The 25,452-nt window shown below is 36.1% G+C and overlaps 1 protein-coding gene across 2 annotated transcripts in view; it reads left to right on the forward strand.

Annotated features, from left to right (window-relative positions):
- LOC127947040 (transcriptional enhancer factor TEF-1) overlaps nt 1–25,452 on the forward strand; it is a 34,197-nt gene continuing 8,745 nt past the window's right edge. Inside the window, exons 1-5 of one of the 2 annotated variants that reach the window (XM_052543939.1) lie at nt 1–170; nt 506–607; nt 12,099–12,353; nt 24,562–24,626; nt 25,061–25,123. In XM_052543939.1, the coding sequence (XP_052399899.1) occupies nt 12,152–12,353; nt 24,562–24,626; nt 25,061–25,123 (330 nt within the window). In that variant the 5' untranslated portion in view covers nt 1–170; nt 506–607; nt 12,099–12,151. The remainder of the gene's footprint in view (nt 171–505; nt 608–12,098; nt 12,354–24,561; nt 24,627–25,060; nt 25,124–25,452) is intronic. The other variant, XM_052543940.1, reaches the window with a different exon arrangement.

Genomic DNA, 25,452 nt, shown 5'->3' on the forward strand with positions numbered 1-25,452 from the left:
GCGTTCATTTCATTCTTGCCCTCATTCCGCACATACTTCACATCGTTGTTAGATACTCCGAATAGTCGCGCTCTTGCGCTCCTACAAGAAAAAAAAGTGATCAGCTGGAAATAAATCAGAGCGTGTGCTCGGTCCGATTGCTCAACATCAGACACATTTAAAAGACTGAGGTACGTTTGCGCTTTATACTACTAAGTTGTCAGAAGCGATGCGAAGTTATTAACTCTATTTAGGTTATGTGTAAAATTGCTTTTGAGTGTACAAATTGTGCGTTGTATTTTTACTGCTAGTTCTGAAAACACTTTGGGTTTACTGTAAACTATTATGGATTAAAAGATACATGTTGAGAGAATAGTGGCTGTAATTTTATTCTCAGTTTTTTTTAAATGACACCACAGAAATATACAGGCTTTCACGATGAAAAAGCTAAAAGAAAAAAAATCCTAAATGCACTGTGCCAAAAGAGGCAGTTAAATAAAATGATTCATGGTTTCCTTTTTTTTAGCTTGTGCAAACATCCGCAGAGATTTTCATTACTTGTGGAGGTTCAGAAAACACCTCTTCCTCCGCTCCGTGTCACCTAACTCACCACGGTTTCGTTGTAACAGTAAGTTCATATTTACTTTTACGTTAATAGTAAACTTCACGTTGCGAATCTTGTTTCTGGGATGACTCAATCAGTGTCAGTGATTTCTGTTTATTAGCGTGACCTCAGTGACTTGTGGAGGTTTAATCGCTTGTTTGGTCGGGCTAACACCCGTTCGCTTTCCTGAAAAACGCCAGTTTTGTGTACATAAATAAAGGACTAGGGAGAAAGTCCATGGTCCAGCCCATGTTAATAATTAATCTTGACGTTTAACCTCAGACTAAAATTAGTGCCTGGTCTGAGAATGTCTCAAAACCTAGTGCGCTGTATACCTAGACAGTATTTTGGGGCATCATTTGTCATATTTCTGGACCCATTCTGTGCCATTTGTCATGTTAACTGCTAAAAGAGTGTAGAGACATGAAATATGTATTAACTGCTATTTTCCAGTATAGTAAGTCTGTTTGTTTTCTTCAGTTTTAAAGTATGTATCTGCCAGTTAAAAAGCAATGTAATCGATATCAGTAAGGTAGAACAGTTTTATAGGTTAGACTGAATGGACTTGGAGGGTTTAATTTTTAAAGTTTTTTTCGGCATTGCGAAAAGTTTAAAGAATGCATGTACACTTTATGTGCTTATTATAGTTTAGTTTGCATATAAAAGCCAAGAATATGCCTTACACTATAGTAGAAGAAGAAGAATTATGTGTATTTTTTTTTTTTTTTGAGCATTGCGTTAGCAGCGCAAAAGGTTGTGGGTTCGATTCCCAACGAACACACATACTGTTAAAGAAATGTATGGCCTAAATGCACTTTGGATAAAAGCGTCTGATAAATGCATAAATGTAAATGATGTTCCTCATCTCCCACTGCTGACAGTGGTTTGTTGTCTCCGATGAGGTCGACCCCCTTCACTATTGTATTGCTGTTATGACTTGCCAGTCTATATTTAACTTCTGTAAACAGAGTAGATAGACCCTTTTAAAATTGAAACACCAATACTTACAATACAAAACAGTACATATCACTAATAAAAATCAGTATCTGTGACCGTTTTCATATATATATATATATATATATATATATATATATATATATATAATTGAATCAAAACCTAATAATTATCTTGAAGTGTAATACCAAATGACCTAAAAAGTGTCCATTTTGAAACTGAAAGTGACATTTTTAAGCTTATATGTGATCTGATTGTAACTAAATCATGGCCTTTAAAATGTAACTTTATGTATTACATTGTAATATAACCTTTCAGAGGGTGAGAACCAGTTAACACAGTTAACACTTCTGTTTTCAAGAATTGAAACTTTGTCAGAAGAGATAAAAAAAAATGTGCCAGATTCAGTAGACAGGGCTTCCTCTGGGAGCACGGGATTGTGGGAAAACGGGGGGAGGGGCCCTTCATTGTTCCTGCTGTTATTGAAGCAGGGGCTCGTGGAGCAGCTGAATTACTCCACAAACAGTCCCGCTCCCATGCTGACATCTGGTTTGCCACTTAAGCGCACCTGTAGGCTGAAAGATGCTAAACTGTGTGTATTCATTCTGGCCGAGAGCTAATTCAGAGGAACGGCCATTTGTTTGACTGTTGCTGCCACTCACCGTCTAGCCAACTCCATTGTTATGCCAGCAACAGCCGATAGTGGTGGAGGCACCATATGGCTTGTGTGTGCCTCGATGTTATCTGGTAATTTAGCTTATCAGCACCATTATGTAGTATTTTGTCCTTTCTTTTACATGTCTTTTTATCCAAAGAGGGGATTGAGTAAGTTTAGGGAGGGAGAGACTGTTTACATAGCCAAAGTACAATAGTTAGGCACTTGTAATTAATGTATGTTTGCTTTCCATACAGGTTTAGTAGGAAATAAATAGCACGTTTTAACTTGATTGAATGGAATTACTAGAAAATAATGTGTGGGAAATGCTAACAAATTGGGACAAAAGAAAGTAAAAAAAAATGCTTTACATCCCATACATCTGATAAATATTCCCTCTCATCTTGTTGGTTTTCATTTAAAAAAAAAAAAACGTATCTTTTTGTCAGACATTTGTCATTAACGTAAGATATTTAGAATTTCTTAATAATTCCAAGTTTTGTTGGGTGTTGTATTTTTAAGAAAAAAGTTACGATATGTGAGACGGAGATGCCAAGTATTTATGCAACAGGTGCTTAAGATCTTTTTAATAGTTGTGATGATCAAACGAAGATAAATTTGGACTTAAAACATAGTTAAAAAGAGCTTTCGGTTTAGATTGGGACTAAATTTGACCATAGAGATCATGTTTGTCCTGCAAGTTACACGTGTTCACTGCAGTTTCATCCTTTTCTTTTGGCATGCATAATCACAAGTCTTGTATGAAAACTGGTTTGGGGAGGGGGTGGAATACGAAACCCAAAAAGATTTGTCAGAGCAAAACGCGAGGGGGGGTCTTAAGGGGTGACAAAGGAAAATTCATATGTAATGAAATTTGGGTTGAGAGTTTGTCAGCGGAACAATGGCTCAGTGGGACTGTGTGGAGCAGGGGCACGGGTGGCTGGCTTTGTTCAGGGAACACAGGAACAATAGGGTGTCCTCTGTGGCCCGGGGCAGCAGAAGGCCCACGTGCCCTGAGGTAAACTCTGTTGTCACAAAAGGACCGCTCTCTCCACACAGCCCACCGCTCCACAAGACCAAGGATAGAAGAGAAGAGGCGAGACCCTTACTGGAGCTCTGCCTCTGATGTCAGCACGTCTGCTCCAGGCTGATCACTAGACTGTTAGCTAGCTTGCAAATGTTGCTGGATTTAGCTCACAGAAAAGTTTTTTTGTGAATTCCGAAACAAAACAAGACAGATAGAAAGACTTGAGTGAACTAGAGTGAAAGATACAGATTCTAAAGTCATTTCCGAGAGAGAGAAAAAAAAGGGACAGGTTTTTAAATGAATTACAAAAGAAACAAATAGATATTGTAGCTAAAGATAAATAGATTATTATTGTGTATATAGATCATGATTTTGTAAGGTTTGGTGAGAACAGAAGAGTTTTGTTTTGTGCAGGTTATTTTATCATAAAATCTGTTTTTCCTTTAATGTTCCCTGAGCTCAGTGGAAATGCCAGAACAACAGCTTAGGGAGAGTCAGAGTGAAATCAGTCACTAAATGAGTCAGTTCCTGACACAAACTCAAACCTCAGAGTTCCAGTTAAACAGAGCATTATTCACCTCCCATACAGTATTAATCAGAGGTGGTCTTACAGTTTTCTTTCCTTAATTTCATTTAGTTTATGCAACAGTTTAAAAAGCATTTCAGGGGAGTACTTTGATCATAAAATACATCCTTTTTAAGAATAGTGAAAAAAGACATCAACAAAAAAAAACTATGCACAAAAGCTTTCTTTTTCCTGTTTGAGCAGTTGATAAAAAAAAAAGCAGTGCTGTGTCCTAAATGGATTTGAGGAGATGCCAAGAAAGGTCGAACAATTCTGTTTCGATACAATTTGATCAGATGTACTGAGAGTTTTGAAAAGACTTTCTTCTGCATTTATAAGAACCGTCTGTGTTATCTGCACGAAACCGTATCTGTGGTAAATCAGGAAGCGAGTGCAGATCATGACACCCTTTGTCCCCTGCTGTACGGTCAGGAAAGGGTATGAGCAAACACTGGCCATGCTTCTCGGGATCTCACACTTATTTGAACACTTCCTCTCTTCCATTTCTTGGAGGAGGCATTGTGTGTTGGTGTGGGGAGAGTGGCACCCCAGGAAGACATCGGATAATAGCGGGGTCTGACTCAGCGAAAAATAGAGAAGAATGGAGACTGTGGAGTGATCACAGAACATGTCTGCCCCACAGTACCGGGGAGGAAACCTGTCTGCTCCTGGATTGTCTTCAAGGAAGTAGACTTTGTACGTGGCCTCTGGCACTGTAGCGACTGAATTTGGTCATTTAAGGAGCACATGGACTTGAATCATCTTTCCTATAGCAACCAATTCGATTTGAGGAATGTGGAGGTGACACATCTGTGGCAATCTTTCTCAGAAATGTTAATTACGCAAGGTAAAAAAAAAATTTTAATTAGGGATGTACAATAAATTGTACAATATATCGGCTTAAAAAGTGCAGCGAGTGTTGCACTGCATCAGTCCATGAGAAGTTTAATAAAAAGCGCATCCTTTAAAAAAAAGTGTCTTACACGGCTCCAGAAGGGGTAAACAAAGACCTCCTGTGAAGCGAATCGATGCATTTTCGTAAGAAAAATATCCATATTCAAAACATAATAATATCTTAATCTAGCTTGCACTCACTGGAAGCAGCTCCGGGGGAATGACGTCTGAGGTCAGCGCTGCACATGCGCCGATGAGTCTCATGAAAACCAACGTTTGTTAACAGGAGCAAAGGAAGCAAAGTTTCCTTACTTTAGCAAAGGAAAAAGTCTCCTCTTAGCTTATATCGAAATCCTCTGACATTCTTCTTTACAAATCCTCGTTTTGTACTTCTGTTTAGTGACCTTGTTTTGTTTTGATCTTTCCTCTGTGTTTCTGCGTACGTCAATTATGAGCGGCGCATGCGCAAAGCTGATCTCAGACATCATTCCCTCGGAACTGCTTAGTTTAGAACAGTGAGCACAAGCTAGATTCAAGTGATTATTACCTTTTGGATATTTTTATTACAAAAACGCATCGATTCACTACAGGAGGCTTTTGTTCACCCCCCGGAGCCGAGCGAGACACTTTTTTTAATGGATGAGCTTTTTATTAAACTTCTCAAGGACCGATGCAGTGCAACACCCGTTGAATGACATCATACAGCTTCCAACTGAATTTGTCTGAAAGAAGAAAGTCATATACACCTAGGATGACTTAATTTAACGGCTTAATTTTTGACTCGTTTTTGGATAAACTAACCCTTTATTATCGTTTTGCTTTATTAAATATTTTAAATATTATATATAAATTTTCAGGGCTTTATTAGAGATTTATTTACATTTTTATATTGATATTTTATATTTTATTATGCATGATAATTTCCTTTACTTCCTTTATTTTGCCTTTGCCGTATTCTAATTTCACTTAAAGCTATTCTTTAAAAACACTAAGAATTTTTATAATCTAACATTGTGAAATAAAATTTTTACACATTATAATGTTGTAATGCCTATACATTTATTTGTAGCATTTAAATGGATTGATGTTTGTGTTTTATTTGACATTTATTTCCACAAAATAATATATAGGTTAGATATTGACCATTTATCGGTTATTAGCAGATATTAAAATGGATTTAAAAAAATGTAGATATTGGATTTATTTTTTTCAAGCTCATTCCATCTTTGTTCAGTAATTGTAATATTTAAATTACTGTTAAATTTAATATTTAGAAAATCTCAAAATATTTATCAATTTTTCATATCATACATTCTAATTTTGTGATGCCTAAATTAACTTTTTTATTTTATTTTATTTGGCAAAAATATTATAGAATTGTAATTTTGGCCTTACAGTTAAAATAATAATCCGCTTATGTATCAGCTAGAAATGTAATATGGCCTACAAGTCATGTTCTAAACCACTCATTGATTTTAAAAGGCAGATTAAGATAGCAATATTGTTTCAGAATCAACAAATCTTACTTGTGTAAATCAGATTTGATTCTTTACTCACTGCATCAGATTCCATGTTGTTAATTTAAATGAATGTGAATGCAAACCCTTTCTAGCCTTATTGTTTTGTCAAGCCAGCTTTCTCTGCCCACTCAACAATAACTTTCCAGAAGTCCAGCCGTCACTTTTGGGTCATTAGCACTTGGTTGAGAGGATTACACAGCCATGGGGAAAGCAATAACAACAGTGCTCACAAGCCCACCATCCCTGAGTCCATGCAGTGCAATTCACAGACATATTTTCGTTTGGATATTAGCGGGTTTGTAAGACCTCCAAAATTGCCTTAAATAAAGTCATAACCTGGGGAGCGAGCACGCCAAGCTGTGTGGTTTATGTTCAGTTAAATGAAGCTATGGATAGTACATCTTTAGATTGGTACCATGTCGCCTCAAGGATGGTTTCTCAAAGACTTGTTTTGTAAGACCTCTCCTTTAGTCATCAGCATGACAAATAATTAATATGAAGCACATGCCAGGTTAAAGAGAAGAAGGCGCTGAAAATGTATCACAAGGTTGAACTTTTTCTGATTTAAGATGCTTATTTTCTTATCTTTCTGAATAGGATCCACAGCCCTTTTTTTAAGAACCCCTCCACATTTCTTGCATCTTCAAGACGTCTTCTCAGATGCTTATTTTTTGCAGTTTAAGGGAAGGGTCTTTGAGGAAGGATTCTCTGGCATGGCTCCTCCACAGAAATAAACTGACATGGTTTCATCTAAGCAAATACTACACTGACAATCACAGTACAAGATGTGCTGGCCACTATACAACACATGCCATTGAAATGCAAAAGCCTCTCTCTCAGAGAAAGACTGAAAGAATGGATTTTTAGGTCATCCTTAATTGAATTTGCTGGCTGATGACAGAGTAATATAGAGACTAATAGCATTGTGTGCGCATCTCATGTCACTGCTAGAAAAGCATTGGAGGAAGGCTCTTTGTGATCACTTTCAGACACTAGATATATGAAAACCCTTCATTCATTATGTCTTCACTTAATAATTTAATAAGCCTTCTCTGTTATGTCCTATGTAGCTCATTTTCTGAAAGTGGAATAGGCTTACGAGGGTTAATGCAACCATTCGTTTTGACTAATTGAATGGAGCATGTAGTGGTACAACTATGTAGTTTTATTTGTTGGTTTTCGTTGGTTTTTTTTAGCTATTGTCTCTTCAAGCTCCTGAGATGAATATTCATTGAAATAATCAAAAACAGTTAAACAAATAACAGATGCAGTCCAGTTGTTACTTACATTTAACTAATCACAGGGCAATTACAAACCTCTATCACAAGGTATGACTATATTTTCCAGTAAACTGTTATACAATTATCTAACCAAAGCCACAAAGTGGAGGCGAGTGGAAATGTAGGGGCTGCCAGCTTCATCAATAGGGAGCCGCTAATGTGCAGACAAGAGCTGAGTAGTTCGATTACAGCTTCATTTGGTAATGAAGTGAGAGTCAGGCTCCCGTGAACACTTTAAAGACCTCAGCGTGATGGTTTGGAATCGAATTTGTGTTTTAGACACATGTAGGAGAGTTTGCTATAGCGTTATGCCACAAATGAGACCCCACGCAAACACTGTCTGTACTCATATACATATCATTACATTTAATTACAACAAGCTGGCGCTTTAGTGGTGTTCTCGCTCATGGACTTGGACAGCCACAAGCGTACACACGGATACTGTGAGATACCCTCATCCGTTGGCAGCGAGAGTAGACCAGAGGGAGCGAGACAGCTGCCCGGGGTGGATGTGTGCCGCCCAGTTTGTGTGGGATTGCACCCATGCCTTTCCTTTGGCTGGCTGAGGCTGCCTGGAGGGTGAAGTGTATTGTAAGTGTGACCACAGTACATTGTTGCATGACTAATCTCGGCCTTCCATCTGCCACTGAGGCCCCGGCACAAGCACTGCGCTCTCCAGCATCAAGCACTGCCATATTGGAGCAGTCACAACATCTTGGCTTTGACTGGCACTCTACAACAGCAGAAGCGCCCGGGTGAACCCACTGCCTGCCTCACAGCCGGGAATTATGGGACCTTACATGTGCACACATAACGAGACACAGAGATTTGTCCTGATGTCCACAGCTCACGGCTTGTGCAAATGTCTTTGGTTTGAGAAAACTTGATTGTGATGCATGACGTGTTCAGTTTAAAGGGATAGTTTACTGTCATCATTTACTTACCCTCTCGCTATCTTTAACAAAACACAAAATATATTTTGAAATATGTTTCAGTTTTGGTACTCACTGACCTTTTTTCACAGGTTTAAATTGATGTGAGGGTTAAAAAGAATTAATATTTTTGAGTGAACTGTCCCTTTAAGATTTTTTTTTTTACTTGACACGCCATTTTAAAATGCAACGCGTGTTGTCGGATGTTCATAAAACTGTTTTTCTCTTCTTTCTGAATATGTAAGACCACTTTAAAGTGGATAAGTTTACAAGCACAACAAAAATTTAACCATGCAAACGTCCTACAGCTAAATCATAGCAAGTTAATAGCTATGCTAATCAAAGCGATGCCTAAAGGCTTGTTCATGCCAAAAATGTTAACTATAACGTTAACTTGATTCGCATCCACAGTAATAGACAATAATATTCTGCTTGTTATAAACGTTTGCTGCAGTTTTGTCATCTCTTTAAAGCAGGATGGATTTTGATTGGCTGTCAATATTTGTATCATTCCCAACTTAAATAAAAAATAAAAAAAATTCTGAAGGTCATTCTAATGATTTTTGCCTCTGTGTCATTATCATTATAGTTTTGTTATGGATTTAAATGTTCTCATAGAATTAGATTATTAGAAAATGTAGATACAGTTTTGATTATTTATAGTTGCAATTATAGTTATCGTCCTTTGTATGAACAGGCCTTAACTGCTAAAAATATCAATACTAAAAATTAAGGAAAGAGAAACTAGTCAACTCGACTAATCGATTAGTTGGTTGTTAGACAGTTAATCGAGTACTCAGCCAAAATAAACAAGTATTTTATTTCTTTAGTTTCTTTCTTTTGCCTTCCATACAGGTTTTTTTCTTACTGAGTTTCATTCTCTTTTTGAAGTGTGAAGTCTTGTAAATTACAGGGAGGATGTGTGGTGTGTCGAGAGCCGCCTCTTTCCCTCTCAGATGAAACCACCACACTCAGGCTCTCTTTAATCTTCCGCAGTCCAAACCACCAGCCTGCTTTTGTTGATGCTAATTCAAAGCTTATGTAAAATCTCTCAGATATCCGTGATATTACCATGCAAGTAATTATAGCATGCACTTTTTAGTCCGTTTTGGTCTGCTGGTAATGCACAAGATCAGGGAGCATTTGCATGAAAGAAAACCTTCACATGAGATAGACGCTAAGAGCTCAACATAAACGCTCTGATCTGAAGTGCAAACTCCGATATACTGCACTGAATGCACAAATACAGTATTCGGTAAGTGTTTCCATGATGTGCCAGAAGTGGAAAACTACAGATTGCAGTGTAATTGTGGGCAAAGCCAAAAGTGTACACATGACTGTGCTGGAAGTGATTACAGCTGAGTTCATTTCCAAGTCAGGAAGATGATGTTTAAGAGCCCGAGCATTTAGCAGTTTGCAGCATGCACAAATTTTATCACTCTCTCTCAGCAGTACAAGTGAAATTTGTTTTGCAACATCAGCACTTAGTACACACATGTACTAAAAAAGAAACATTCACAACTGTAAAGTGTTAGTGAGACACCCTGTCACACACTTTTTCACACACATTTAACTGCCCAAATGGGGACTTAATATACAGCTGGTTATACAGTATTGTAAGCTTTCAGTTAGAATAGCTGGAGATAAAACGAAAGTGCACTATGTATTAAATGTGCACCTGTAGTGCAGTTCACATTTTAAAAGTATATATATATATATATATAAACTGTACTAGCCTACATTATAAAGTACATTATAAATTTGTCCAGCTGTATAGAAAACTTTTTGATTGTAATTTTAACTGTAGTGTGTTATAAAGTTAATATATTTGAAATGTATTAAATTGCAACTTCATCATTACAAATATATTTAAACTCATGCCATGCAAGTTTTAATAGAAATGATTTTATGTACAGTTTTAGTTTACCAAAAATGCTTGTCAGTGTATTCTGTAGTGAATAGAAGACAATAGAAGTAATTATGAAATGACATATAAAGTTCCCATAATATCTACTTAATTATGTCAACAACAAAAAAAAGTGTACTGTATGTCTTTTTCACAAGGGACCAGCATTGTGTAGACACACATTAAAACATTTTGTAGCGTACTCGGCTCAAATTTGACAGGAAACCCACGCTAGTAGTTCTACAATACAGGCAGGACTGTTTTGACTGGGTATTTCCCCAATTAGTGCAGCCTCTAGGCCAAAGGTGACTTGAAAACGAATTTTTTGTAGTTAGCAATCACTCTGTGTGACCATTTAGATGAGATATGCATGGTTTTAACACTTCACGGTTTACACCAAAGTCATACACCCACATGCGTTTGATGTTGTGCCACTCTTGGCTGTTTATTTGAGCAGTTGGCTATGATTGGATGTGATTTTCTGCCAGATTGTTGCAGTGTTTTCTTGATTTGTAGTGCAATGGTTATAATGAGATTGCGATTAGCCGCAAGCAGTTTTCCTTCAACTTGAAACGTACTGTGTGGTGCTAATGCTAAATACAGTGACTCGTAGGAGTATTGCTTGTGATTTGGGTTAATCACTCTTTCTCTTAAGCTACAGGATCAACATTTGTCATTCAGCAATCTTCTACCACAAATGTAAAAGCTGGTCTGACATCATTGCCAGCTTGTAAGTGTTCCTTTCTAAGACAGCAGCTGTTTTGGTTTAGCCTAAGTGCCACTCCTAAATTATCGTGGCTTATGTGTTTTCTCATTTCCTTCCTGGGTTTTCAAGCACATGTTAGCTTTTGGTTTGATGTTTTTCATGGGGGATGTGTAAATGTTTTAATTGTATTTAATGTGTTCGGTGTTGATTATTATTTTTCATTTCCAAACCCCAAATAGATTCACTGTGTCAAGTTGTAAACAGGCCATTGATGCAAACAGGATGATGCAATGGCATTGTTTAACAGGCCCCATTTTCTTCCCCATTTATTTCCTCTTTAAACAGGAAGCCATGATATGCTAGTAAGTTGATATTAGGGGGCAGGATTTCATCATTATATATGGTCTGTTTTCCTGCACTAAATTTTAAATGAGTATGTATGTATATATATATATATATATATATATATATATATATATATATATATATATATTTTTTTTTTTTTTTTTTTTTTTTTTTTTTTTTGTATCAGTGAGATATTATTATAGTTTTTTATTTTGAATGGGGTTTTATATGTTTCTGTTTTCATTTTAATTTTAGTTTAAAATTCAAATTGTTGCACTTTTGACATTTATTTCTGAGAACTGTTTCCTTGGCAAATGGCTGAAATAAGTTTTAAGAATTTATTATTATTTCAGTTTACATTTATTAGACAAAATTTAGTTTTAGTGAACTCTAACACCTGGCTACAATATATATTGCTTCATTGTCATTGCTGTATATACATCTATACAGATTTAGCAAATGCTTTTATTCAAAGTAACCTGAATTGTCATAAATAGTATGATTTTGTATTGCATAATTTTAGCATCATGGTAATACTATGGTATTTTATAAAGGTAATTGGGGTACCATTAGAAATACCACAACAATAAATTAAGGTAATCCTATAATTAAAATGTTCTTCCTGTTCACCCCTCCTTGAATCGAAGTGTTTTCAGAGACCTAAGTTAAGTCTTTGCAGAAAGTTAAACAAGACTATTAATTTGCTTGTTTTTATTGGTTGCTCTTCTTAGGTCAGTGTGCCTAGAGTTTTCCAGACTCGGGCTCCGAAATCCCAGCTGTTGCTATGGATCCCAGCAGCTGGAGCGGCAGTGAAAGTGCCGGCGAGGATATCGAGAGGATGAGCGACTCGGCTGATAAGCCAATGGACAACGATGCAGAGGGTGTGTGGAGCCCTGACATTGAGCAGAGCTTCCAGGAGGCCCTGGCCATCTACCCACCCTGCGGACGACGGAAAATCATCCTGTCCGATGAAGGAAAAATGTATGGTGAGTTGAAAACCTGCAACAACTGGTTTGATTGCTCGGGTCAGAACTTGCATCCGGAGTTCACATGAACTAGACCACCTTTTCAAGTATGCGTTGAACCTAACTTCACTTTAAATATAGAGGTTTTACTAACAGACCTTTATCTCAATCTGCATATTTTGGCTAGCTGTGTAACGTTATGACTGCCGTTGCAGCTTGTTTTGACTGCTCGTAATCGTGAGTTGTTTGTTGAAGTTGGTGGGAAACACACTCATCAGAAAGTTCTCAGTTGTCTGTCCTCAGGGTAAAATGATGAGGTCCGTCGGGCCTCTGAAACTGGAAAAACGGGACTCCAGCGGGCCAGGCGGTGGAGCAGGCTGGCTGTCCTGGGTTCTGATGTAAAGTCAGCGTGAACCATTAGTTAGGAGCAGATGGTCGTGCGGCTGACACCAGCTGCGCTCCCAATCCCCCCCCCACCTCATTCCCCAAAGCTTCCCCCCTCCCTCCATCAAACTCCCTGCTGGGGTGATGTCATGGAAAGAGGGGATTCTGCTTTTCTTTTCTCGAACATGCTCTTGGCCTTGTCCACAATGAAGCCTCCTCACACTGCTTGGACATGTATCCAGCTGTCTTTATTACGAACAACTTGAAAACCGAACAGTTGTTAAACCCGGATGCTTGATGGAAAAGTGTACAAGCTTAAAAATCATAAAAGCGCTGCTTTTTACAAAGTTTTTGTCATGATTGCAGCCCACCTGGGGACACGTTTGAATCCAACTTGCTGTTTCTTTTGCTGTTTTCTTGCCTTTCACAAATTTCCTGTCCTTTTAAAACATATAGGTTTATGCAGTTGCCACACATTTTTATCTAAAGCAACATTTTAAGGTGTTTGATTAATGCATGCGAAACCGAATTTATAGGTATTTTACATTATTTCTAAATGTAACAATAGAATGTGATGCGACTTATCTGTAGGTTTTTTTTCTCTCAACAATGCAACTGTTGACCTAATAGACAGGTGCAACTTAATTTCTGTAAAATAATGTGATCCGAGTTAATGTTAATTTTTACATATTAATGCATTTTCAACCTGTCGCAATATAAATTAACATGAAGCTTAGGCTAGATTAATAAACAGTTGCTCACTGTTAGTGTTTCAACTAATGTTAACAAATTGAACCTTATTTAAAAAAGGTTCACAAAATTAAACGAATTGCAAGACGGATATTTCTTTCCCAACAGACACCTGTTTGTTCCCATGTCCACAGTATTTTTCTCCTTCAGGCATTTCCTTCTAAATAAATTGGCTGATGTTCGTGGGGGGTTTCTTGAGTCGCTGAGGCAAACCTGTCACCTCCTACGCTGGTGTACGTGTAGCATTCCTTAGCCTTGCACTTGCCGTCACCTTCGTTATTTCATCTTCCATAGCAACTGTTGGAGATTGAATTTATCTTAGCGTGCCCATCACAGATCCATCCAAGTCAAGCTCCTGGTCCCCAGTTCTGCTGCTCTCCAGGTCTTAATTAGCGGCCGTCCCTATAGCAACTGCCTTTCATTTCAAAACACTATGCTGTTTTTTCCTTGTGTCGTGGCTGAGCTCATCTCAGTGTCTACCTGAGGGGGCTCTTTAGAGGCATGAAAACTGGACTTGTGTCAAAGAGTTCAAGTTTTTACTGTAGATGGTACAAAAAGCTGTGGCAGCTGCCATGTGGTATCACAGGTGAACAGAACACTTGTTTTTCCCATACAGTAAATCTTTTCTTTACACTAACAGAGGTCTTTTTAATGTAAATTTGTTTGCATGATATTTCTCTCTTTTTCCCCCTTTGTGAGACTAGTGCCCTCCGTGTGGACTCTGATATCTAGTCACTAGTACTGATTTTAGGCAGAGAGAGCATGCCATAAGTAGATCTGACAGTCCCCCGCTGGGTTTGAAAGAAAGATCTAATCACAGTGGTTTCACTTCTGAGGGGATATACTTAGCTTAATCTCAGCCAATTCATATTTCTACTGTTTTATTAAGTGTTTTATATTCCAACATCCATATCCACCTTCACTTAACAAATGTATTGTGTCATTTTTAAGCACAAATAACCATACCTGGCCATTCTGTGGTTGTATATATTTTAGTATAGTGACCACTAAACATTAAAATTTAATATTGTCTTATATCAGGTTTTAATGTCAATAGTCATTGATCATTTTGTGTCATATAGTTTTCATTTTATTTTATATTTTTTAATACTTTGCCACACTGTCTGTTACCACTGATTTGCATGTGTGCACCTATTTTCATTCTGACTGTATTTTACTTGTCAGATTTAGCATGCTTTTACAACTTCTGTAATTTGAAATATATGTGAATCTGCTTATATTGAATTAATGTTTATACAGTAGAATGTTTGTAAAAAAAATATATATATCAAGCCTAAAACTAATGCTATTCAGTTGCTGCACTCTTTGAGGGGCATTTCAGTGCCATCTTTGTTCTTGCTGGTTTGCTTAAAGTCCAGAGTATTTTTTCATTTAGTTTAATTTAAAGGAGATTTTGTGTGCAGCTCTTTTTATGCGAAAAGAGCCCGAATCGTTCCTAATTTTACATTACAGCGCTATGTTTTTCTGCATTTCATAATGGCAAATTGTGAGTGCAATGAATAGACTGGTGTGCTCAGGCAGTGATGGGCTTTGTGAACATAATGTGTGCCTCGGAGGATTGGAAATACTGTGATTTTAAGCTGTGTCTTTGACAATTGGATAACAGACCCGCTCTGAGACTCTTGTGCCAGTTTGGGTTGTATTACGTTCCGCAGGGGAAACTAGTGGTTATGGGAGTTATCGTCGTTCTGTTCTGGCTAATATGCTACTGAGTCTCTGCCATCAGCAGAAGTACATGATAGGTGATCCAAAATCACAAAACAATACCCCGCTCTTTTATTTTATTTTCAAATATGAAAGATAAGCGAAGCAAGCATTCATTTAAATCAGTTAAGAATCTGGTACATTGAATGCAATGATTATATTTTTAGCCTTTTTGCCTCCCTTTTCATTTATATGAACTAGCAATTCTTATGGATAAATTGTGGTTTAGAATAAAATGTATTCATTTATTTATTATTGTATTGTTGTTGTTGAATTTAATGACATATAATTATTTATGTAATGTATTGTTTATTTCTTCTTTTTTTATGATTATTGTTTAGTTATGAAACAAATACCATATTTAATGTGAACATCCCATAATTATGTGTCCAACGGACGTCAATAAAACTTCCTAAAAACAAACATACGGTAAATGTTTAGGATTTCCTAGGTATTATGGTTTAAATATTTCCATAAACCAACTAGCTGCAAATATTTGCAAATGTGTAGTTTAGCACATCCCTAGGTGACAGTAAAGTTAGCAAGAAAAGTTGAGGTAGAATAAATGTTGCGAGCTAGATTCAAACCCATGTTGCCCACATCCGCACCCCAGATCAAAAAAATATGATTCTTTTGGACTGAGCAGTACATTTTAGTCACCAAACTATGTGTTATAGTCTTATTAGATTTTTATCTCCTAAGTGAGTTAAATCATTGTTAAAATAGTTTTAAAATGATATATGAGAAAATGTATACCTGTAATACACCCATAAATGTTAACTCACTGTGCATAAGTGTCTGTTTATGTTTTAAACCCTTATAAAATCCCAGTTCTGAATGACAAAGCACCACACCTCCACCTACGGGTTTGTTTAGAGTCACACAGAAAGACTTTCTTACTGATAAAGGAACAGGAAACTTGTCAGTGTGAGATGTTGTTTGATGGAAAAGGTTGGGAGATTCTGCTGGGAAACAGGGGTTATCTGAAAGAAGTGTTTGCAAAATGACACAGGACATTGCTTTTGTGTTTACGGCTGCTCCAGAGGAGGTCCCTAGATGTGGGGCGTTTTAAAAAAAAGTCTTTACTTTTCAAGGTCTACGAAAGAACTATGTATATTCCCACTTTAAACCTGCACTTTGCTTCTTTTGTGTTGCATAAAATGGGGCCAAGGAGTCATTTTGCCCAATTTCTGTCCCAGAAGTACAGCGTTTAATCATGTTTCTCAAGGGACAGCGTGTGAATTGGAAAAAGGGACTTTGTGCAAGGAGGTACAGACTCCTGGAAGACCGTATGGACATAAGTCCTGTCTGAAGTGCATTAATGTTCTCATTTGGCTTTGATAGGTGTGAGAGGCCTGGATGTTACCTCACTGAGAGCCAGTTAGGAGACAGGACACAGCATGCTTCATCCTCACACCTCTTAACTGTTTGAGATGGATGAGTGATTGAAACAGACACTGATATCATATTACAGAGAGTCCTTGAGCTCCATAATGAATCTTATTGTTGTCTGGTGGCGGGTGAAAAAAAAATATTGTTCCTCATTAGTGTTTTTGATTATTTTCTGCACTGATTTTTATTTTTATTTTTATTTTTTAACTGATTTCTGTACATGAAGCATGAATGATTTTTTAAGCCTTCTGAAATATTTTGACTTATTTATTATCATTAAGACAGTAACCACACTTACTTTTCAAAACCCTTAACTTTATGTAATTTTATGCATTAATGGCATATCAAATTTTGATTACGATTACGGCTGCAACAAATGGCTATTTTGATAAACGATTAATCGAACGATTATTCGAATGATTACTCGACTAATCACCGATTATTTCACTGATTAATCGGTAGACATTTATTGATTATTCAGCTTTTGCAATTAGTTAAAATATTTAGTTATACACATTCTAAAAAATAAATTACAGTAATCTCTTCTGCTTTTGAAAGTCATATTATGGAATTAAAATTATACAATTAATCTATACATATTAATATATTTGGCACAAAAAATAAGATGACAGAGAAACTCTTAATCACTATTTAATTAGCTATAATAAAAAGTAACTGAATGATATATCATTCTGCCTAACATCTCCTTTTGTAAGTCATATGGACAGGAAACAAAATAAAGGTAAGTGACAAGACGTTTTATTTTTTATTTTATAACATAATCTCTCTTAACATAATCCGCATTATTGCAGGTTCTTACATTAGGCCATATGAAATCAAATGACTACTCGACAGCAAAAGATTTGTAAACAGTTTCTTTATTGTTGACGTTGTTGATAATCGTTTCAGCCCTAATTACAATTTTAAATTGCAGTAGAAAAAAGTGTATTATTTATTTATTTATTTTTAAACTTGAACAGCTTCTGTGATGTAATCTAAAAAGGAAAGTTATTTTAGAAATGGTGGATATACAGTATATATATATATATATTTCTATTTGTATATTTATTTTATAATAACAATAATTTAATTTTAGCAGGATTTACTGGAAAACTATTATCATGAGTGTGTTGTGTCTAAATGAACACAGGGCTATGCTTCACTCTGAAACATTTGTTTGCGCTGAGATTTATTTAATTATATTGTCGTACTTAGCCATATCGCGATTTCACTTTTACTTTGATTAATCATGCTTCCTTATTAGATTTTTAGTGGAAGTTACTGTACAACTGTATACAGCGTTCGTGGGAAAAGTTGCATGGGAACAAGACTTCAACTCCAAAAGCTCAAGCTCATTAAAAATAGTATAATTGAAACCATACATCTTATTTTGGGTGATCATCACATTTAAACACACATTAGCTCAGCCAGTGTGCCTTTGTTATACAAGTTTCTCTCTTCAATCTAAAAATCATTTGGTTGTCAAGTTTACCCTGCCAGGCAAACAGATGTCATTTTTAGCTCTCCTTTCATGAAGTTTGCACACAGTAACTTTATCAAGCAAAACTAAATGAGGGAGAAAGCAAGACAAGTTTGAGAGGCAGTGAGCGAGAGGTCATTTGAGGTTGTTTGGATTTTCCATGTGTGATTTCCTGCAGGCTGGTGTGATGTTTCCAGCCAGCGCACCATGTTAGGACACAGTCAGACAAGCACACATACACACACTCACTCTCCCTTGCGCACACACACAGGAAGCATGCTTAATTGCTCCCATTAAAGAAAACAGCTCCAAACTGAGTCCTTTCACTCTGTGTTTCCAGATACTTTTCTATCAGAGGAAGAGAAGCTTTCAGTGTTCTAGAGCTCTTTCAGTAGCAGACTTTCGTATGTGTACACACTTTCAGGGCTTTTAACATCAAGCATACTACAGTGAGTGGTTTACTGACTCAAGACTTGCAGTGCTTGTGGTTCCTTAGATCCTTGCTTTCTTCTGTTTGACTGTGAAACACTTTCTGAACCCATTTTATATTCATAATGTGAAGAATTTAAAGACAACAAATTTAGGGCAGGACTTTTTTTTTAAACTGTGGTCGCTTTTGGTATAAACTTGAGTGGATGGTGCCATCCAAAGAGGAAAGTCCTTAATTTTATTTAATTTAATTTAATTTAATTTAATTTAATTTAATTTAATTTAATTTAATTTAATTTAATTTAATTTAATTTAATTTAATTTAATTTAATTTAATTTTATTTTATTTTATTTTATTTTATTTTTTACCAGAAACATGTAATAAGAAAAAAAAAATTTATTTAATTATTCAAATATATTTTAACTTCATTTTCACTTAAAATTTATAATTTTAATAATAATAATAATTATTATTATTATTATTATTATTATTATTATTATTATTATTATTATTGTTATTATTATTATTAAATGTGTCTAAGTTAAACTTGCATTGTTACATTTTACAGAGCTTGGTTCAACATCTGTAGTTTTTTTTTATTTTTATAAATGTACTCTATGTACAGTATAAAGTTTGACTTGAAAGTTCTAGTGATGACCAGGCTTACTATACACACACACACACACACAAACACACACACACACACACACACACACACACACACACACACACACACACACACACACATATATATATATATATATATATATATATATAATTTTTCCCGATTGTCCTCAAGTTTGTCAAGTATTGGTCCATCTGATGTCCATGACTTTCCTCTCAGAATTGGTTTCTCTAAATAATGGTAGCGGTTTTGGCGGGGTGCAGGATGGGGGGGGTGTCCACTGGAAGAGAAAAGATTGTCCGTCACGGTCTTTTGCCATCTGGCCTTGAATTTCCTCTCAGACCCTCCCTCTGAAAATGGCTTGCGGACGGAGGGGTGTCATCGTGTTACGGGCTGTTCCTGTCACAGAGGACAGCTGGCTAACTCTAATCAGATGGTAGCAGGCATGTGTGTACACATAAGTGTGTGTGTGTGTGTGTGTGAATGGCTTTATCTGGCAGGGGAAAAGTTGGCCGCACCCCTCGGTCCTGCTCTCAGGGAAACACCTGCATTGATCGTATCTGTCTAAGCTGACTGACTCCCAGAGAGGGGATTGGTTCAGACCACCATCTGCTTTTTGTTGACCTTTACTCATAACCATATGGCATTTTGTCGTTCCTCACTGTTCATGCTTGTGCAATAAATGAGCAGGTAGATGATAAGTCAGTTAGCAGGACTGGACAAAGTCAGAATCCCTTGAGTGATCATATTCAAACTTCTGCACGTGTAGCTGTGTATTTGGACCAAAGTTGTTCAGAAAGGTGAAGTCTTTTTGGGACACTTATGTAAGTTTGTAAAGCATCTAACTTTAGCTCTTTCTAAACTTAGCAGTTGAGTAAAGTTCTCTGAATTGAAATGGCTGCAATGGGGTTTTTGGGACATTTTATGTTACCTGAAAAATATTATGATGAATAGTTGTTAATTGATCAATCACATATTTCTGTTTTCTGTTATAATTTAATAAATATACATTTTATATACATTTTATATAGTAATATTATTAATTTAATTTATTTTTATTAAATAAAATTTAGGTTTATATGATAACAAATAACTATTAAATATTTTGTATTATAATTACATCTGTTTTAATTTGTATTATTATTATTGCCTTTTGCTGTTGTTATTTTACTGTTATAATGTCCACCAGAACTTGGACATGAATAATAATAATTGTGTTTTTGATATTATTGACAATTCTATCTTGCTATTATTGTATTCTGTTGCTTAAAATATTATGTAAACCAATCCATAAACCAATTGATAAATTATCAATTATATATTACATCAATCAGATATGAATATTGCAGTTTCAGTTTGGGCACTGAGTTTAGACATGGACCTGAAGCAGAAAGTCTTTGTATTGTTAGCTTGGGCCATTGTGATTCTAATAGCAGCCCGAGAGCTCAGAGTCATCCATCAGGCCTGGCAGGGCAGCCATTGTCCCAAAGATTTGGGGTTTCTGTCCTGCCCGTCACCATCACACCCTGAGGCCAACACCCCGATACTTGTGGGTCATTTGAAATGGTCAAAGCTTTTCTAAGATTTGTGAGGTGAACCAAATAGTTTTATCAAATGACATCTCTTTTCTGAGAGGTATTTTAGTTGACAGGATGATTGCCATATGATGAACTTGAGTGCACGAGTGAGTGAGCCACGCGTCTCCGCTTCTGACGTCACCCTTTCTTTTCAATGGCCCATGCAGTCTAAACTCTCTTCAGACAGACTCATCACGCAGAATGGAGACTTGAGTTAGGGTAATCTGAAATCAAAGCGAAGAAGTGTTGGCCAGAAAGCCATGAGCAGCTCATACTAGCTATGAAGCTGCAGCTTTAGTTATTTTTCTGTATTATCACACCTTAAAGGGACAGTTCACCCCAAAATAAAACTTCGTCATCACTTACTCATCCTCATGTCATTCCAAACCAACTTTTATTTTCCTACAGGTCGAAAGAAAAATGTTTTAGTCTGCCTTCAATGTTTTAATGTGTCAAAAAAGTACAAAAACATTATGAGTTAAAGGGACACTAAGTAGGAATTACTCCCATCTAGTGGTGAAATTGTATTTTGCATTCAAACTAATTTTGCTCTCCAGCGCCTCGCTTTTTCAAATGCGCATTGCATCTACGGTAGGCGATATGTACCAAAAAGCTTTGACGGGATGTCTTCTAATAGCACTTCGTCGAGTTTTCCTTCAGGTGAACAGGTGTGTTATTTCAAACAAACTGCAACATGACCATAAACAAACGAATGTTACAGTATGAATTACTGACTGTGGAAAACATGAAATATTGTAATTAGTAGTTATGTCTTCTTTATTCGTTATATTTTCTGAATAATGTGCATTGTTAGATATAAAAAAAATATTGTAATATAGATTGTAACACTGACTTACCTGTCGAGAAGAAAACTGGCCACTTCAGCGTCTCTTTTGAAATCTTTATCAAGCATTAGCTCTTTCCGCTACATGGAAGCCTCCGTCGACCTACCCGTCCCATGTATATAAAGATAATAAATTCTTCATTTACGAGGATTAGTTTAAACATTGGCATAGGTATTTGTACACCATTGAGGGCATATTTATGAATAAAAATATTGATTTTAGATAATAAAATACCTAAAAAGTTACTTATTGTCCCTTTAATGTATTCATACTCACTTAAACAAAAAATGCGCTATATTCCAAGTTTCCTGAAGCCGTATGATTGTGTAAGAAGCATACTGAAATGTAAGCCATACAGGATTGTTGACATGAAAATGAGTGAATTATGACAGAAATCTCATTGTTGGGTGAATTGTCCCTGTCGGGGACAGTACCAGTTGCTTTAGAAATCCAGAGAAGAGCACTCAGCTTTGGATATCACCGCATAAATCACATGCTTTCATTTAGTTAGTTGGAAGAGACTGACAGCAGAGAAAGCTGTCATTACACAATGACTGACGAGCTCCATTTTTGGCGCCATCTTTCCCCTCTGAAGACACGCTGAGGTTAACCCTGCGTCAGTGTGAGGTCCATTTATCAGCTCGCTTTTAATTGCAAACAGTGGGTGTTCTTCAGAGCTGCATTGCTTTGTGCTGATCAAGCTGATATTGTAATTTTATGACCTTTAACCCACTGCATCCTCAGTGGCTTTTGTGGCCTGCCCTACACCAGCATAACATCGAACCTTTTTAATGCCACTATAGAGGAATGCAGTCAGTTGAATGCAGGGTTTTTTTTCTACTGCTAATTTCAATGCATCCGTTGAACCACATATTGTACTGTTATTTGTCAGAGATTCAGCTTCTGCATTTTCTTTTATCATTTTTTGTTATAACTTACTTTTAAGGATTCTGTGTCGTTGAGTGAGTCATCAACAAAAAACACATTTCTAAGAGAACATGGCTGAGTCATCAGAAGATTCAGATGATTCAGATGTCCTGTAATTGGTGGATTGTCAACCATTTAAATTATAATATGTTATTTATTATATATAATCCATAATAATTCATAATATTATGATTTACATATGAATACATAGTATGTTTTGAATAGGTTTATACCATTGTTTGACTGGCAACCGCATGCTATATTATTATAAAAAACAAACAAGCTTAATACACTCTTCATGAAAAACTTGTATTGCTTTTCTGTAGCATTAAGCCTCAAATGTCAACTATACATCAGTTTGGTTTCTTCTTTAAATAATAAAAACAAAACAAGTAAAAATATGCATGGTATTATAAACATTAAAATGCATGGTATTATAAATATTAAAATATAATGGGAAAAAACTTTAAGATAACACGTAGAAAGAAAAAAAAACACGCACACCTTAAGCATGCAGAATAATGTTAGTGGACTTAGTTTTTGTAACTGCACCTTTGAACGATAACGTGATTGTGACATCACAATCATTTGGAAATACGATTTGAAATTAAATTCATTGTGCAGTCCTATATATATATTTAATTTCAAATATACCAAATTTAAAATATATTTCAAATATATGCAATTCATGTAATATTAATGTATTATTAATATATGTAATATATAATTTAAAAATAAAATTAAAAAATTAATTACTATTATTACGTTAATATAATATTGTTATTAATACATTTTATAATACTGTGATAATATTACTATAATGTGTATTTAATATATGATTAAACATTTATATAAAATGTATATAAATATTTAAATGAAAAGTGTATTGTTGTGTATTATGCATAAGATGCAGTAAATGATTTTTTTTTTACTATAAAATGTTCATTTATACCGAACATGATGACTAAATCTGACATTTTCCCCAGTGTATGTTACCTAAAGTACATAAATGTGTAAAAACATCTTTGGCATTCAGATCTGTGCACAATACTCAGAACCTTCTTGAATTAACTTGCAAATAGAGTACACTTAATTTTTGTTAATATAAAATGATTCATGATAACAATAGTTTAAAATAACACACACTCACATATATATATATATATATATATATATATATATATATATATATATATATATATATATATACTTTCAGACAGTGTTTTATGAATTCATACAATCACTGTACTGTTTTACTGTTTGTAAAGGAGTGTTGAGTCATTCAGTAATTCTGAGATGATAGTGTTGTTTATCGTATCTCTTGATGAGAGTCAGCTAGTCTCTTTGATCCTGCTTTGATTTGTCTACCAAACTCCACAGGGGGGAATTTCAAAACTCAGCTCTCATCGACAGGCTCTCTCACTCTCTCTTTCTCTGTCCCTGTAAGTTCCCTTTCTCTCTGGAGGTTGTTTTGCAGGTTTGCCAAGTCCAGCTGAGCATGTTTTCAAGTGACTGAAAAGAACGAATTATGCAGCAGTAAGCATGCTTACAGCTGGCCGTTTGGAGTGTCTTTGATCTGAGAGCAGAGTGTGCATGAATACCCGCATTGTGAGCGTGCAGAGAGCGCACGCGTGTGTGTGTGTGTGTGTTTGGAAGAATAAGGAGGCCCAGGTCTGGGTTGGAGGAGATTACACTGCAGGCACACTGGGTAAAGGCTAGCTAGAGTAAATACCCTGATGCTGCTTGTTGTCTGGCGGTCAGATATTGTCCTTAAAGGACTAGTTCACACAAAAATGAAATAATCTGTTTACCTTCATGATGTTAAAAAATGTACTGTATAATGTTCATTATAAACTCAGTAGTTCATATTCATATAATACTTTTCATAGCTCCATCTTTCAACTCTTCTTAAATTCAGTATATACACTAGTTCAGCTAATTCTTCAAGTGTTGTGTGTATTTAAGATATATTTATAGTCGTCACTACTGGTGGATTGGTGTAACCTTCAATACTTAAGTTCGAAGTCACTGAAATGATTTGTTTAAAAAATTTGAATAGAGGTTATTAATGCATTTCTTTATTTTCTCTTACAGGTCGTAATGAATTAATAGCCAGATACATCAAACTCAGGACGGGAAAGACACGGACGAGAAAGCAGGTTAGTGGAGCTGCTTCAAATTCTAAAGATGAAATAAATAATAGAGGCTATTTCCAATAAATTCACATCGTGACGAGCCAGACTTTGTTTATGGCTCTATCCAAACGTTGTCTCGCTGGCTTTCTGCCTTCCTTAGTTACCAAAGCGTTCTTCACTGACTGGACACCTGTTGCTTTGTGTTCTTAATTAAGTGCAAATCGCTACAATTTTAGCGTAAAGTCAGTTTGACTTGAAAACTGAATTTTTAACTATTTAAATAGCCAATCACTTTCTTTCTTTCTTGTTCCTGAACAAGTGAAGTGAAAGGCTGTGTTGGATGTTCTGTTTGTAATTAAAGTGCATGTTTTTGTGGCTATTGGCAGGGGGCCTTTCATCTCCATGGTTACAAAATGCTCCTTTTGTGTGTGTGTGTGTGTGTGTGTGTGTTTGACCAGGTCTCCAGTCATATCCAGGTTCTTGCCCGGAGGAAATCCAGAGAATTTCACTCCAAGCTGAAGGTACATGCCAGTCTTGTGTTTGACACAGTCTGTGGGTGTATGTGTGTAGTTTCTCAGGCCATATCTGTACTGAACTGTGTGTGTGTGTGTGTGTGTGTGTGTGTGTGTGTGTGTACACGAGGGCCTGTTGTTTGGTTGTCTGTAACCTAGCTTTCCTACTTGTGGCTGCTTAGTATGCAGGCAACTGGCTAACTACTTTTCTTCAGCATGTTTGTCCGTTTCCTTCCTGTTTCGTTTGTTTTGGAAAGGCATGGAAATATTTAATGGGATACACGGGTTGACTTGAGTAAAGTTGTTGAAGAACAGTCACACAACTTAAAATGCAGTGT

This window comes from Carassius gibelio, chromosome A25 (genome assembly GCF_023724105.1).
Source record: "Carassius gibelio isolate Cgi1373 ecotype wild population from Czech Republic chromosome A25, carGib1.2-hapl.c, whole genome shotgun sequence".
NCBI classification, from domain to species: domain Eukaryota; kingdom Metazoa; phylum Chordata; class Actinopteri; order Cypriniformes; family Cyprinidae; genus Carassius; species Carassius gibelio.